Source organism: Pongo pygmaeus, chromosome 3 (genome assembly GCF_028885625.2).
Source record: "Pongo pygmaeus isolate AG05252 chromosome 3, NHGRI_mPonPyg2-v2.0_pri, whole genome shotgun sequence".
Taxonomy (NCBI): Eukaryota; Metazoa; Chordata; class Mammalia; order Primates; family Hominidae; genus Pongo; species Pongo pygmaeus.
In genome coordinates, this window is record NC_072376.2 from 49,592,953 (window position 1) to 49,607,209 (window position 14,257).

The window sequence follows — 14,257 nt, forward strand, 5'->3', positions numbered from 1 at the left end:
AATGTATTATGTGGTGGTGTGCTGAAGCTGGCTCACATAGGTTTGCAAAAGCCAATTGTTAAATTTGCAGGAATTTTGCAAGCAAGTTGTTAAACACAGCCATTATTTTACAAATCGAATTATATAAACATACCAGTAAATAAATTATATTCAAAGCAAAAGTAATTTAAACAAAATTTGTTACATTCTAATTATATTTCTATATTTTACTGTTCTCTATGTTCTTAAGGTTATTTACATCTTCATTTCTGTATGGTGAAAACAGCATATACTACTGTGCTACTGTGCTTTTCTTCCCAACTACATGTTCAGTGAGGTCATACTGTTAGGTTGAAATCAGTCATAGTGGGAGTATTTTACACCATGCAAACTGGTAAACCTTATAAATCAAGCTTGATTTATTATTTTGTTGATGTCCAGGGGCAGCACGTTTTTTCTGCAAAAGGCCAAACAGTACCATACTTCAGGCACACATACAGCCTGTTGTACATTCTTCATTTTTGTTTTTTTCTTTAGAAACACTTTGAACATATAAAGACATTCTTAGCTCAAAGACTGAACAAAATCAGGCCATAGGCCAGATTTGGCCCATCATCCAGATTATTGGCCCCTGGTGTAGGCTTTAAAAAGTAAAGGAAAAAATGGTAATGTGCAGATGAGATAGGTTTGTTGTGTCTGAATCTGTTTCACTGTAAATAGAACAAAAATTGACAAAATATTCTTCCAGAATTCAAAAACTATTATCTAATTCAGCAAAGAAATTGCTCACATTTATTGATTTTAATAAATACATGATGTTTTGACATCATCATTTTACTTTCTTTTTACTCATTAATGTAAATGAAAATATTAGACAATATTCATGTCAAATATCATATTTAATGATAATAAATTTATTATGGAAAGAACAGATTAAATACCATTTAAATCTCCATTTGTCAAATTATGATCAAATTACATTGACAGTTGGTTACCAATGCAAGAGTTAGGCAAAAATCAAGGAAAGCATTCTGTGAGAATCAATTGTCTGTATGGACATTGTGATAAAGACTATTGTGTATTTTTCTAATTGTGTACTATACATTGTTCATATCAGTAATATTTATAACAAGTTTATGTACATATGTGTTCATACCTTTTTCCAGAAAGCTATTCAGCATTTACTACACACCACTGATTATGGCAATCCTATTAAGAAATTCCTATCCTATCCAAGTATAATAAAAATATTTCTTCTGAGAAATTGGTCAATTTCCACTCTCTATATGCAACGGGCTTGCCTTCTAGTAGTAGAAAGAAATACCTGTAGTAAGTATAGTAGGGTTTTTATGATATATATATTTTTACTAAATTAGCCTCATTCTTGAGTTCTTTTTATCTCCTTTTATGTTTCTTTCAATTGTACCCAATATGACTTATTTTACTGTATATTTATGTCTTATTTTTCTGAGTAAAGTAGGACATAAAAATAGATATGTAATTTTTTTCTAAAGCTATTTCTATATTGATGAGGTTGAGAGTAAGTTTGAGTCGGCCTAGTTATTTTCAATTTAACCATTCCACAATGTATATATACTTTAAAACATCATGTTGTACATGATAAACAATTTCATATGTCAATTTTAAAAATAAATACATTCAAAAAATATGGAAGGAGAGGTTCAAGGGAAGAAAGAATCTAAAATTAAACGAAATCTTTTTTCTGAGGGATTGTCTAGATCAAGCTCAGTGAGTTTTGCTGCAACAAAGGAGGAAGCACCAGAGGAAGAAGTGGCAGTTAGTTAGGGTGCAGTAGCCTGATCATTGATTAGAGGAAAGGAAGTCATATCTTTTTGTTTTTATTTGTATCTTGTGAGAGGCTTAAAGGTCATCTGTCTAACCTCACTGACATCTGATGGCATGTCTGCCAGGGTATCCTTTCATTAGTCATCCAGTCTGTGTTCAAACATCTCTAACATGGAACTCATGCCTCCTGAGCAACTCTGCCTACTAGCAAGTTTTTTCTTGTATTAAGCCACAACCTTCCTCCAACTTTCATCCATTGCTCCTAATCTCTTCTTTCTGGAATAACATGAAACAAATTCAGTGACCCTTTCACATGACTTCCTGACAGCCTTTCAAATATTTAAAGGTAGCTTTAAATTCTTCCCTTTTGTAAGACAAAAATCTACACTTCTCACCTTGTCTATCCCAGTGCTTTCTTCTGAGACTATCACTTTAAAAAGTTCCCAAAAGGTCTGTATACTCTTAACAAAAATTGGTAGATGGGCAATTCTGAGACATTTCATTATAACAATCTCCTCATGGCATGGTGATGAAGAAGGCTGGCTTAGGAGCAAGACCTGGATTGTACCTTTCGTATTACCTATCTGACCTTGTACAATTCTTAATCTTTAAACTTCACTAATCTCATCTATAAAGCCGGAATTAAAATAGCACCCATTCTGCAGAGTTGTGAGAATTAAATTAGGCAATGCATGTAAAATGCCTGAATGCTTACTATGTGCCAGCTACTCTCTTAAGTCCTTACATGTACTATCTCATTTAGTTATTTTGAGAACCTTATAAAATGGACTACTATTTTTATTCTAATTTTAGAGATTTGAAGACTGTGTTGGAGATCTTTTGTTTGCTCTTTTAGATTCACTTTTATTCCTTCACCACCCAACACTGCAGCAGGAGAGAGACCTGTATGGACAACATCAAGGGGCTCTGTACCCTTTGAGTTCCTATTGGGTTGGACCACTGGAGACAGTGGCAGGAGATCAGAAGAGTGAGGGTGGGTATTTATTACCCTATGCAGTTGCTCCCTCAGTCAAAGATCATACTCTCCTCAAGGCAGTCATCTCCATACAATTCTCACTACTTTCCCACTCTTTCCTCTCAGTCCTAGGCGTGGTAATGAACACTGTTGTTAGCCTCAGGATTCTGTACTATCTTTGTAATTTTCCTACACCCTGTTCACTGCTTTGCATATTTATTAAAACTTTATTAAATTCTCTTCAAATTGCCCAATTTGAGATGTCTTCTGTTTCCTACCAGTTTCCTGTCTGATAACATTGAGACACAGAGAGGTCGGGTAACTGGCCCAAGATTCTGCAGTTAACAGTGGCAGGGCTAGGACAAACACCCAGGCAGGCTGTCTGAAGAGACCAGGCTCTCGATTATTAAGCTTTACTGCCTCTTGCCATGTAGTAAATGAGCAACAATTATTAGCTCTCTCACTTACTGTGCTTTAGAAAAGGTTAGAATAAAAGCTCTTTTATCTTTACTGACATCAGTGAGAAATTGGTATGCACAAAAGAGAAATCAATTTTGTAAAATTTATTATGGCATTTGAAAACATTCTACATTACACAGGTTATTTTTCTGTCTCTTTCATTAGATGTTGGCTTCTAATAATGATGTTCTAATTATTAGATGGGCTACTATATCCAGATCCAGAATGTTTATATTTAATCAAGTTACTGGCTCATAAAGTCTCTTATAGTGTTCCAAGGTAGGTAAACATTTGCCACTAAAATACTATATCTTATTCCTGGAAGAACTGAAACATACAATCAAAATTTGAAATTAATATGAATAAATAAACCTCAGAATCCCTTTATTGTTATTCTCATGTTTAAGCCTTTAGAAGTCCTGCTTTGTGAAATATGTTTTTGTCTTTTCAGAAAAATTAAATAATGGCTTTGCATGCTCTGGAGATCGTTTTTTTCCTTTCCAATTATAACTGCATGCTACAGCAAGATAAAAAGTGGGAGAAATTGAAGCTATCACTTGGTATTAAGCAATATATGTGCAGATGTCTTGTCAAAAATTTTCACTTTTTAACTAAGTTTGGTTATCAGAATCAGAAAGAAAAGAATGAAAAGTAAAAAACATGAGTCAATATCTTCTTCGGAATTACCCAGGAAAATTTACCATCGTTCCTGTCATCATTGGCGGCCCCCACAGATTTAAACTTTATTTTTTGAATTAATTTTACCAGAGCATCTTTATTCTTGGATGGCAGAAAATCCAAAATGAATAATATTCTATGTGACAAGGGTATATTGGGAAACAATGGAATCAGCTGAACATGTTCACTTACTATTGTACTCTTTTTGTCAGTATAAAAGAAAAGAGTAGTTCCTCTCAACTCTGTCCAGTAATACTCATACTCCTGTGGGAAAGAAATCATAAGCATTATTTCATTAGTGTATATTCAACTATTTTTCTAATGATATTATCCTTTGTAACTTTCTTAATTGCTTGTGTGATATAAGAAGTCTTCTTTATCCTGGAGAATTCTAATTTTTATAGCTTAATTTTACATTTAATTCTTTTCATCTTCTGAGATAGGTTCTGTGGTCTCAATATATCCCCCGGGCTGGACTCTCCAACTCGTGGGCTCAAGCAATTCTTCTGCCTCAGCTTCCCCTCCAAGTAGCTGGGACTACAGCCATATGCCACCATGCCTGGCTTAACATTTTATTTCCTTCCTCCCTCCCTCCTTTCTTCCTCCCTCCTTTCTCCCTTCCTTCCTTCCTTTCTCTTTCTTTCGTTTCTTCTCTCTTTTTCTTTTCTTTTCTTTCTTTTTTCAGAGTCTTGCTCTGTTACCCAGGCTGGAGTGTAGTGGTACAATCATGGCTCACTGCAGCCTTGAACTCCTGGGCTCAAGCAATCCTCCCACTCCAGCCTCCAGAGTAGCTAGGACTACAGGCCCATGCCACCACTTGATTAAATCATTCTCAAATTTATTTTAGTATAACATTTCAGATAAGGATATACAATCATGTGCCACAAAAAGATCTTTTGGTCAATGACAAACCGCCTATATGATAGTGGTCCCATAAGATACAATGGCCCTGAAAAATTCCTATCAACTGTCATAATGTTGTAGCACAATGCATGACTCAGGTGTTTATGGTGATGCTGGCAAACAAACCTACTGCATTTCCAGTCAAACAAAAATATAGGACATATAATTATGTACAGTAAATAATACTTGTTAATGATTAATAAATGACTATGTTACTGGTTTATGTACTTACTATACTATACTTTTTAATCATTGTTTTAGAGTGTACTACTTCTACTTTGAAAAAACATAACTAACTGTGAAGCAGCCTCAAGCACGTTCTTCAGGAGGTATTCCTAAAGAGGGCATTGCTATCAGAGAGATGACAGCTCCATGTATGTTATTACCCCTAAAGGCCATCCACTGGGGCTGGGCATGGTGGCTCACACTGTAATTCCAACACTTTGGGAGGCTGAGGTGGGCAACTCCCTTGAGGCCAGGAGTTCCAGACCAACCTGAACAACATGGCAAAACCCCGTCTCTACCTAAAAATACAAAAATTAGCCAGGCATTGTGATGTGCACCTGTAATCCCAACTACTCAGGAGGCTGTAGCTGAAGAATCACTTGAACCCAGGAGGCAGAGGTTGCAATGAGCCGAGATCACGCAACTGCACTCCAGCCTGGGCAACAGAGAGAGATTCCATCTCACACACACACACACACACAAAATGGAATAAGATATGAAGGTGGGAGATAATGATATTGATAATCTTGACCCTGTGTAGGCCTAGGCTAATGTATGTGTTTGTGTCTTAGTTTTAAACAAAAAGCTTAAAAAGTAAAAAAAAAAATAAAGAAAGAATTTTAAAAATAGAAAAAGCTTATAGAATAAGGATATAAAGAAAGAAAATATTTTTGCAGAGCAGTACAATGTGTTTTTGTTTTAAGGTAATGTTATTACGAAAGAGTCAAAAAGTTAAAAAAGTTTATAAAGTAAAATAGTTACAGTAAGCTAAGATGAATTTGTTAATGAAAAAGAAAAACATTTTTTATAAACTTAGTGTAGCCTGAGTGTACAGTGTTCATAAAGTCTACAGCAGTATCTGATGATATTCTAGGCCTTCAGATTTACTTACCACTCACTGACTTACCCAGAGAAACTACCAGTCCTGCAAGCTCCATTTGTGGTAAGTGCCCTATACAAGTATACCATTTTTTCTTTTATACCATATTTCTACTCTGCTTTTGCTATGTTTAGATATGTTTAGATAAACAAATACTTATCATTGTGTTACAACTGCCTACAGTATTTAATACAATAACATACTATACAGGTTTGTAGCCAAGAAGCAATAGGCTATATCATATAGCCTAGGTGTGTAATAGGCTATACCATCTATGGTTGCATAAGTATATTCTGTGATGTTCACACAATGATGAAATCACCTAACAACGCATTCTGAGAATATATCCCCAATGAGTGACTCATCACTGTCATTTGATTTGTGTTTAAGTAGGTCATTTTCTAAAACTTCCCTCATTGATTTAAGACTTTTTATGCAATTTCAGTGGAAGCTTACACATGTCAGTTGGACCAGTGAAGAGCCCAGCATAGGAAAAGCATATAATATCTACCTTCTAGGACAGATGAAAGAATTTAATGAATTAATACATGTAAAGCACTTAGCAGAATACATGGCTCATAGTTGGGGTTCAATAAATAGTATACATTATTGACAGATCAAGAAAATGTGAGAAATTGATAATTTAGCACCATCAAAGCTGAACTTTAAAATCCAAATCTTATTCATGTGGTGAATATTTAATTATTAATACCTTCAGATTACTCTGGATTCTACAGAAATACGACTTTTGAAGTTCAAAATATTTAAATAACCTAGTCAAACTCCCATTTCATTCAAGTGAGTTTGTTTAAATAAATACGAAGAGTGACTATATTACAAAAGAATGGCAAGTAAGTTTTAAAAATAAAATCCTTTCACATCTAAAGATTTACTTTCATATTCAGCTTTTTCCAAAGGTGTGTTTTTAAAAATTCCAGTTATTTTAATAAACATGTTAATCATTCCTTCCTTTATGATTTGATAAGCTGATGTTTTACAATTTATTGAACCATCATGATACTGGCAATTAATATAAGAAAGTTATATAAAGGGTTTTCTCTTTTATTGTGCATGTGAAGATACTTTGTCTTATGGTATTTTGTGTCTCTTCAATATTAACATATCCTTTATGTTTTTTAACCAGTAAAATGTTTGTCGACTCTTCAGAATTTACATGCTTATTTTCTCAAATAATGACAACTCTATAACCCAATTTTGCTTTTAATTCCCTGGCAACCAGGAAGCTCAAGATTAAATTCATTTTGAACTACGATCACCATTTTTTTCTTATGCTCTTGGTAGAACTCTTTTCTTTCTTTGTCTTCATGCCTAATAAGATAATATATGAGTTAGCTTCTCCCATGTAACAAGTCACCCTATAACTTAGTGGACTAAAATAAGCAAATGACTTCTATTTCTCACCATTCTATGGTTGGTTGATGGCCTTTCTGATCTGGGCTTGCTTGGCTATGGCTGAATGGTCTAAGGTGGCCTCACTTACTTGTCTAGGGTCTTAGCTGGGAAGGCGGGAATGACTGGGAAGGGAGGGACAACTGGAGTCTCACTCTATCCATTCTTTTATCCAGTCAGCTAGCCTAGACTTGACGCATGCTGGCAGAAGGATTACCAGGAACAAGAGAGAGCAAAACCCAATGGGCAAGCTTATTCTAAGCCTCTGCTTGTGTCACATTTACCAACACATGTCACATAACCCAATCCAGATTCAAAGGCTAGAAAATTTTTGTTTGCTGTAAGTTCAATTTTGAAAAATAAAATAAAGTTTAGAGAAATAGATTCAGCCTCTTTATAGGATGAGCAGAAAAGTCATATTTCAAAGAGAGGTACATACAGTAAGACTTGAACAAATTGGTAGTGTGACTGCAGCAATCAACCTCAGGGGCACATTGGAATTTGGGACAAGGTATCATTGTTCAAGCCCTGCTGTGTTTTCACTCTATCCTCCCCGCAGTCGAGAACTGGTTATAACATGTAATGAACCTGCTGATGCCTCTTGAACCAAGAACAAATTACCATAGAAAAGAACAATTCAAAAGGGCATATTATTGAAGGATCAGCCAATAAATTGTCCTCAAAGAAGTAGTTATAAAACTAGGCAAAGAGATTCTCTCTCTTGTCTGAAATCCAGGTGCCCAATATATACCTGATACGTCTCAGAGTCCAGCAGTTTAATAAGACAAGAAAACACATCTTAATTTCAACCCCATCCAAAGTCTTTTCTTTCCTTCTTTTAATATAGGATGTAAAGTGTTATTGCTATAACAGTATCCCTTTACCTGTCTTTCTACCGCTTTCTTATACTTTCTAATCTATTAATCTACTCTATTTGTATTTTGTTTTATTTTAGTTTTTGATGGAAGTCTCACTCACTCTGTGGCCCAGGCTACAGTGCAGTGACGTGATCTTGGCTCACTGCAACCTGCTCCCCTCTGGGTTCAAGCGATTCTCCTGCCTCAGCCTCCCCAGTAGCTAGGACTACAGGCATGTGCCATCGTGCCCAGCTAATTTTTATATTTTTAGTAGAGACGGAGTTTCACCATGTTGGGCAGGCTGGCCTCTAACACCTGACATCAAGTGATCTGCCCATTTCAACCTCCCAAAGTGCTGGGATTACAGGCGTGAGCTACCGTGTCCAGCCTACTTTCAAATCTATTCTGCTCAGTACTGCCAGGGTGAATTATTTCCTTTGCAGAGAGTAGGACTGAGTATCTAATAGGTGTGTTTGGGAGGCAGCAAGCTCAGCTCAGCCCCTTCCTGTCCTCTCTCAGCTCAGTCTACCAGGAGAGAGTGAGTGTACTGCTCTGTTCCCTGCCATATGGCAAAGGGCCTCCAACAGGTTCAGGCTTGTGGCTCTTAATCTGAGTCAGTGACTTGATGTAGCTCAAGGCTACCCAAATCTGGAGTAAAATATTAGCACAGTTTTGGCCTTAAATCTAAACTGCACATTGATAATTTGTCAATAATAAAAGTAACTAACTGATCTTCATTTGTGTGATTTCTGTGTCTGGCTGGTTTCAAACTTGGGAGAAGAAAAATTCTAATAAAAGAGTATATACAAAATGTAAAGAAGAGGGAAGAGGGCCAGGCGAGGTTGTTCATGCCTGTCGTCGCAGCACTTTGGGAGGCCAAGGCGGGCAGATCACCTGAGGTCAGGAGTTCGAGGCCAGCCTGGCCAACGTGGTGAAACCCTGTATCTACTAAAAATATGAAAATTAGCCGGAGTAGTGGCGGGTGCCTGTAATCCCAGCTACTTGGGAGGCTGAGACAGGAGAATCTCTTGAACCCAGGAAGCGGAGGTTGCAGTGAGCAGAGATCGCACCGCTGCACTCTAGCCTGGGCGACAGAGCAAGACTCTGTCCCCCCCCCCCAAAAAAAAAGCAGTTGGGTTGAGGGGGGAAGAGAAGTGGGTATGACTGCCCATGGAGCTTCTTTTTGAAATTATGAAAATGTTGTGGAATTAGATACTGGTGATGGTTGTATAAGTTTGTGAATATATCAAAAGACACTGAATAATAATTATTATTATTGTGTCTCCTATATGAGAGTTTACTTTAAGGGACCAAAAATATGAGTACCCCATAAACACAACACCACCTCCTGCTATTGCTCCATAGAGTTGTTGAATAATTGAATGGACTAATAATGTATGTGTGTAAACCACCTAAGACCAGGGACATAGCAAGTATTTAATAAATGTTAGGCACTTTAAAAAAAGAAAAGAAAAGAAAAAGAAGAGCATTGCCTCAACACTCACATTATTGGCAAAAACTTTGCATTTTTTATTAGCCACATAATACTTCTTCCATGTGGTGATTTGTATGTGTGGGTGTGATAGCAGTATCTAAAAATTTCTAAAATAGATCTCCTTCAATGGTAATATGTATGAGAAGGAGGAAATATTTTCTAAACCAGAATAATGAAACCCATTGTCATTCCTATGTAAAATCACCCTTTCATGTTTTCTTAAATAAAGAGGTTTAAAAATCCATTGAGATCTGGCTTGAGAAGTTGCTAATATATACTAGCACTGCGATCAGGTAGCTGTTCTGTAAAAAACCATATGGGAATGACTAGTTTTTTTCACTCTCTTAAAAAATACTTGTACTTTCTCAATCTGACCTATAATTACACAACAAAATAATTAAAATTTATCTTGCAAGTTGTTTTGTTTCTTTGCTTATCCGACCAACTCTTTTTAAGGCTTCCCCACCCTGCATTAATGGTAAGCCTCTGCAATGAAAGGAGTAAATCAAGGCTCTCCTGTTTTTTGGAGCTGGGAAGCAGGTGAGGAAGAATGCAGGAGGAGATGGGAATGTAGAGAAATGCATATTGTTCCAAGAACTTTATCATCTGTGTAGTTTGTTTGTTTGTTTTGAGATGGGGTCTCCTGTCACCCAGGGTGGAATGCAGTGGTGTGATTTTGATCTCTGCTCACTGAAACCTCTGCCTCCCAGGTTGAAGCCATTCTTCCACCTCAGCCTCCCAAGTAGCTGGGATTACAGGCACATGCCACCATGCCTGGCTAATTTTTGTATTTTTAGTAGAGACAGGGTTTCACCACGTTGGCCAGGCTGGTCTCAAACTCCTGACCTCAAGTGATCCACCTGCCTCAGACTCCCAAAGTGTAATTTGTGTAATTTTACTAAAGTATGGCTTCTAAGATCTAGTCCAACTCCAGGATTGTATGATTCCTGGAGGAAAAAAATACAAGAGAAAACCCTGAAGTCAAAGCCTACCACTCTGTTCATCTTCCTAATCAGCCTCATAAGTACAGTATTACCCTGCCATAAGGTATAAAAACTAGTATTACTGATAGCCAGTAAAGGTTTATTGAATTCCCTCTGTATGTACATGCAGACCTCCATTGTACTATCGAGAAAAATTATAGAGGTGTTCAGTCTCAAAAGAATGATATGAATTGGGTAAAGTTAAATAGGGAAAAATGGGAGTTTTACAGGTAAGCAAACGTATATACTTGTGGAAAGGATTAAGGATTTATTAAATGGGGGGAAAAGCAAGTATAAAGGCACTGAGTTGAAAGCAAAGGCAGCCCTGGAGGAAAAGTAAGGTTACAAATAGCATTAGACCCTGTGAACTGCAACCACAGCTGCAAACCTAAGGACAGACCAAACTTGTATTCAGTATGCAAAGACTTACAGGTCACAGTCTTGATTTCATTTTGATAAGATGTAATAAATACACATATAATCTGAGTCATTTATAAATATCAATCTCAATAAACAACATCTAGGTACCTATTCATATCTAGAGAAATACTTAAAAATTAAAAAAATTAATTTGGAAGGACATATCTTTGGAATGAAGCACAAATTTTTTTTTTTTTTAACAATAGTTTGTGTGAAATCACTGATGTAAGAAAAGAGGCTGAAATAAGACTTCTGAATTTATCACTAGCTTAACTAGGAAACCTACAATCAAATGGAATTAGAATTTGAGTTTGAGAAGCAGCATAGTCAAGTGCATCACAATCAAATCCAAGCTAGCCTCCTTAATGGAAGAGGAACCTTGAATAACCACTGTGGCCAGAACGCACTCATTTGTTTATTTGGAGTTGTTGTTTTAGAGAGACAGGGTCTCACTCTGTTGCTCAGGCTGGGGTGCAGTGATGCAATCACAGCTCACTGCAGCCTCGAACTCCTGGGTTCAAGTGATCCTCCCTCTTCAGCCTCCCGAGTAGCTGGGAATACAGGGTGTGCCACCACGCCTGGCTAATTTTTTGATTTTGTAGAAATGGGGTTTCGCTATGTTGCCTAGGCTGATCTCCAACTCCTGGCCTCAAGCAATCCTCCTGCCTTGGCCTCCAGAAGTGCTGGGATTACAGGCATGAGCCAGCATGCCCCACCTACTCACTCATTTGTGAAGTGAATAAAATAATTTCTACCCAGAAGATTACTGTAAGGATCAGAGTGACAGAACACTAACAGCCTAGAATGGTATCCATTATAAGTTACACCTCAAAAGGTTGTATTCATTATTATATAGTCCACTTAGTCATTGGAGCAACCTATTCAGCTACGCAAGAGAGTAATTATTCTTTTTAGAAAGGAGAGAACAGATTTAAAAATGTGAAGGAATCGCCCATATTCTAGAATTGGACTGATACTTTTATCTCTTGACTCCCCAGTGCTCTTTTCTCATTAATATAACTAGCAAAAATGAATTACAATGCAAGCTCCAGTTAAGTTTCTCTTCCCCTGTCCCCAATAAAAAGCTCTCATTCTTTCTTTTTTTGTGAGCAAGTAAAGTACATTTACCTAAGGAAGAATGTTGTATAGTGGTCTCCAAAATGGGATGCATAAATTCCAAAGGTGTGCAAGGTGATCCATTGTTAGAGAAAATTTTAGAATATTTAATTATATTTTATTTCATATTTCTTAATTCATTTTTTATATATCGAATAATTTACATGGATTAATAGTACGGGAATATATATATTTATAATTTCCAAATGAATTAATGTTCTTTTTTTGTTGTTGTTTTTGAGATGGAGTCTCGCTCTGTTGCCCAGGTTGGAGTGCAATGGCGCAATCTCGGCTTCCTGCAAGCTCCACCTCCTGGGTTCACGCCATTCTCCTGCTTCAACCTCCTGAGTAGCTGGGACTACAGGTGCCCACCACCACGCCTGGCTAATTTTTGTATATATATATATTTTTTTAGTAGAGACAGGGTTTCACCTTGTTAGCCAGGATGGTCTCAATCTCCTGACCTCTTGATCCGCCTGCCTCGGCCTCCCAAAGTGCTGGGATTACAGGCGTGAGCCACCACGCCCGGCTGAATCAATATTCTTATATTAGGGATCTGTGCTCGAATGTTTTCCTGAAAGGAGTGTGTTATTTTAAAATTTGGAGATTACTGCCATAGAGAACTGTGTGTGAGCACAACTTAGCCCTAAAAAATTTCCTTTTTTTTTTGAGACGGAGTTTCGCTCTGTCACCCAGGCTGGAGTGCAGTGGCGCGATCTTGGCTCACTGCAACCTCCGCCTCCCGGGTTCAAGCGATTCTCCTGCCTCAGCCTTCTGAATAGCTGGGACCGGGCCCGGCCAACACACACTGTTTTTTTAACTTTAGCACATCACAGATTGAAGAAATTATGAGACATTGCCCCAACTCTCTCTTATTTTCTCTCTCTCTCTCTCTCCCTCTCTCTCTCTCTCCCTCTCTCTCTCTCTCTCCCTCTCTCTCTCCCTCTCTCTCTCCCTCTCTCTCTCTCCCTCTCTCTCTCTCTCTCTCTCTCTCGACAGAGTCTCGCTCTGTTGCCAGGCTAGAGTGCAGTGGTGCGATCTCGGCTCACTGCAACCTCTGACTCCCGGGTTCAAGTGATTCTCCTGCCTCAGCCTCCCGAGTAGCTGGGACCACAGGTGCGTGCCACCATGCCCAGCTAATTTTTGTATTTTTAGTAGAGACGGGGTTTCACCATGTTAACCAGGTTGGTCTCCATTTCCTGACCTCGTGATCCGCCCACCTGGGCCTCCCAGAGTGCTGGGATTACAGGCATGAGCCACCGCTCCCGGCCCACCCAAACTCTCTCTTATTTTCAAACGGTCCCAGAAAAAATGATAAATTTTCCCGTTTATAAGAACTGCGAAGCCAATGGTATTCCACTGTGGCATTTAATAGCTTTGATAATAAATACATCTTCCTGGTTAATCTAGAATCCTAGTGCTATGGCTTAAATAAATCTTCCCACATTATCTTTTCCATAAAGATTATGTGTTTTTCATGGGTTCTTGACCTCAGATTTAGAAACCTTCTAGAATTACACGCAAAATGGTATACGTTGTTACATTTTCCTGGGGAAAAGCTCTTTAAATACTTAAAAGTGCCCCACAAAAAATGGCTAGGAAGCACCTCTCAGCATTTGATGCCTTTATAGACCAGGTTACTCTTCAGTTATATTTTTTCTAGTTTAAATGTTCTGAATGACTTTGGCAGAGACCCAACTTTACATTCTGCAGAACCTCTCAACTTCCTCCAGCCAATCAGCTCCAAAGATTACTTGGCTATATACCTTTGGCTCACCTTCTGTTCAAAGATTCCCTGGCACTTTGCTGCCAATTGCTTGGAAATTCCACTTGTTTTCCTTAGATTTTTCTCACAGCTTCTATTTTCAAGTACTCTAATTATCACCATGCTCACTCTCCTTGGAGTCATATTACTTGCAGACCTCAAACTAATTTTAGTACCTGAATAAGAGTATGATAAGTGATGAAAGGGTAAGAGAATGAATGAATCTAACCGTTAGTGTGAGCCAGGTGTTTTACATATGCTATCCCTTTAATCCCTGAAACCACCACATAAGTAGGTATTATTGT

General features: G+C 37.7%; 1 protein-coding gene across 1 annotated transcript in view; it reads right to left on the reverse strand.

Moving 5' to 3' along the window:
• STAP1 (signal transducing adaptor family member 1) overlaps window positions 1-14,257 on the reverse strand; it is a 48,040-nt gene that overhangs the window by 31,524 nt on the left and 2,259 nt on the right. Inside the window, exon 2 of the mRNA XM_054486164.2 lies at window positions 4,091-4,162. Coding sequence (XP_054342139.1) covers window positions 4,091-4,162 — 72 coding nt within the window. The remainder of the gene's footprint in view (window positions 1-4,090; window positions 4,163-14,257) is intronic.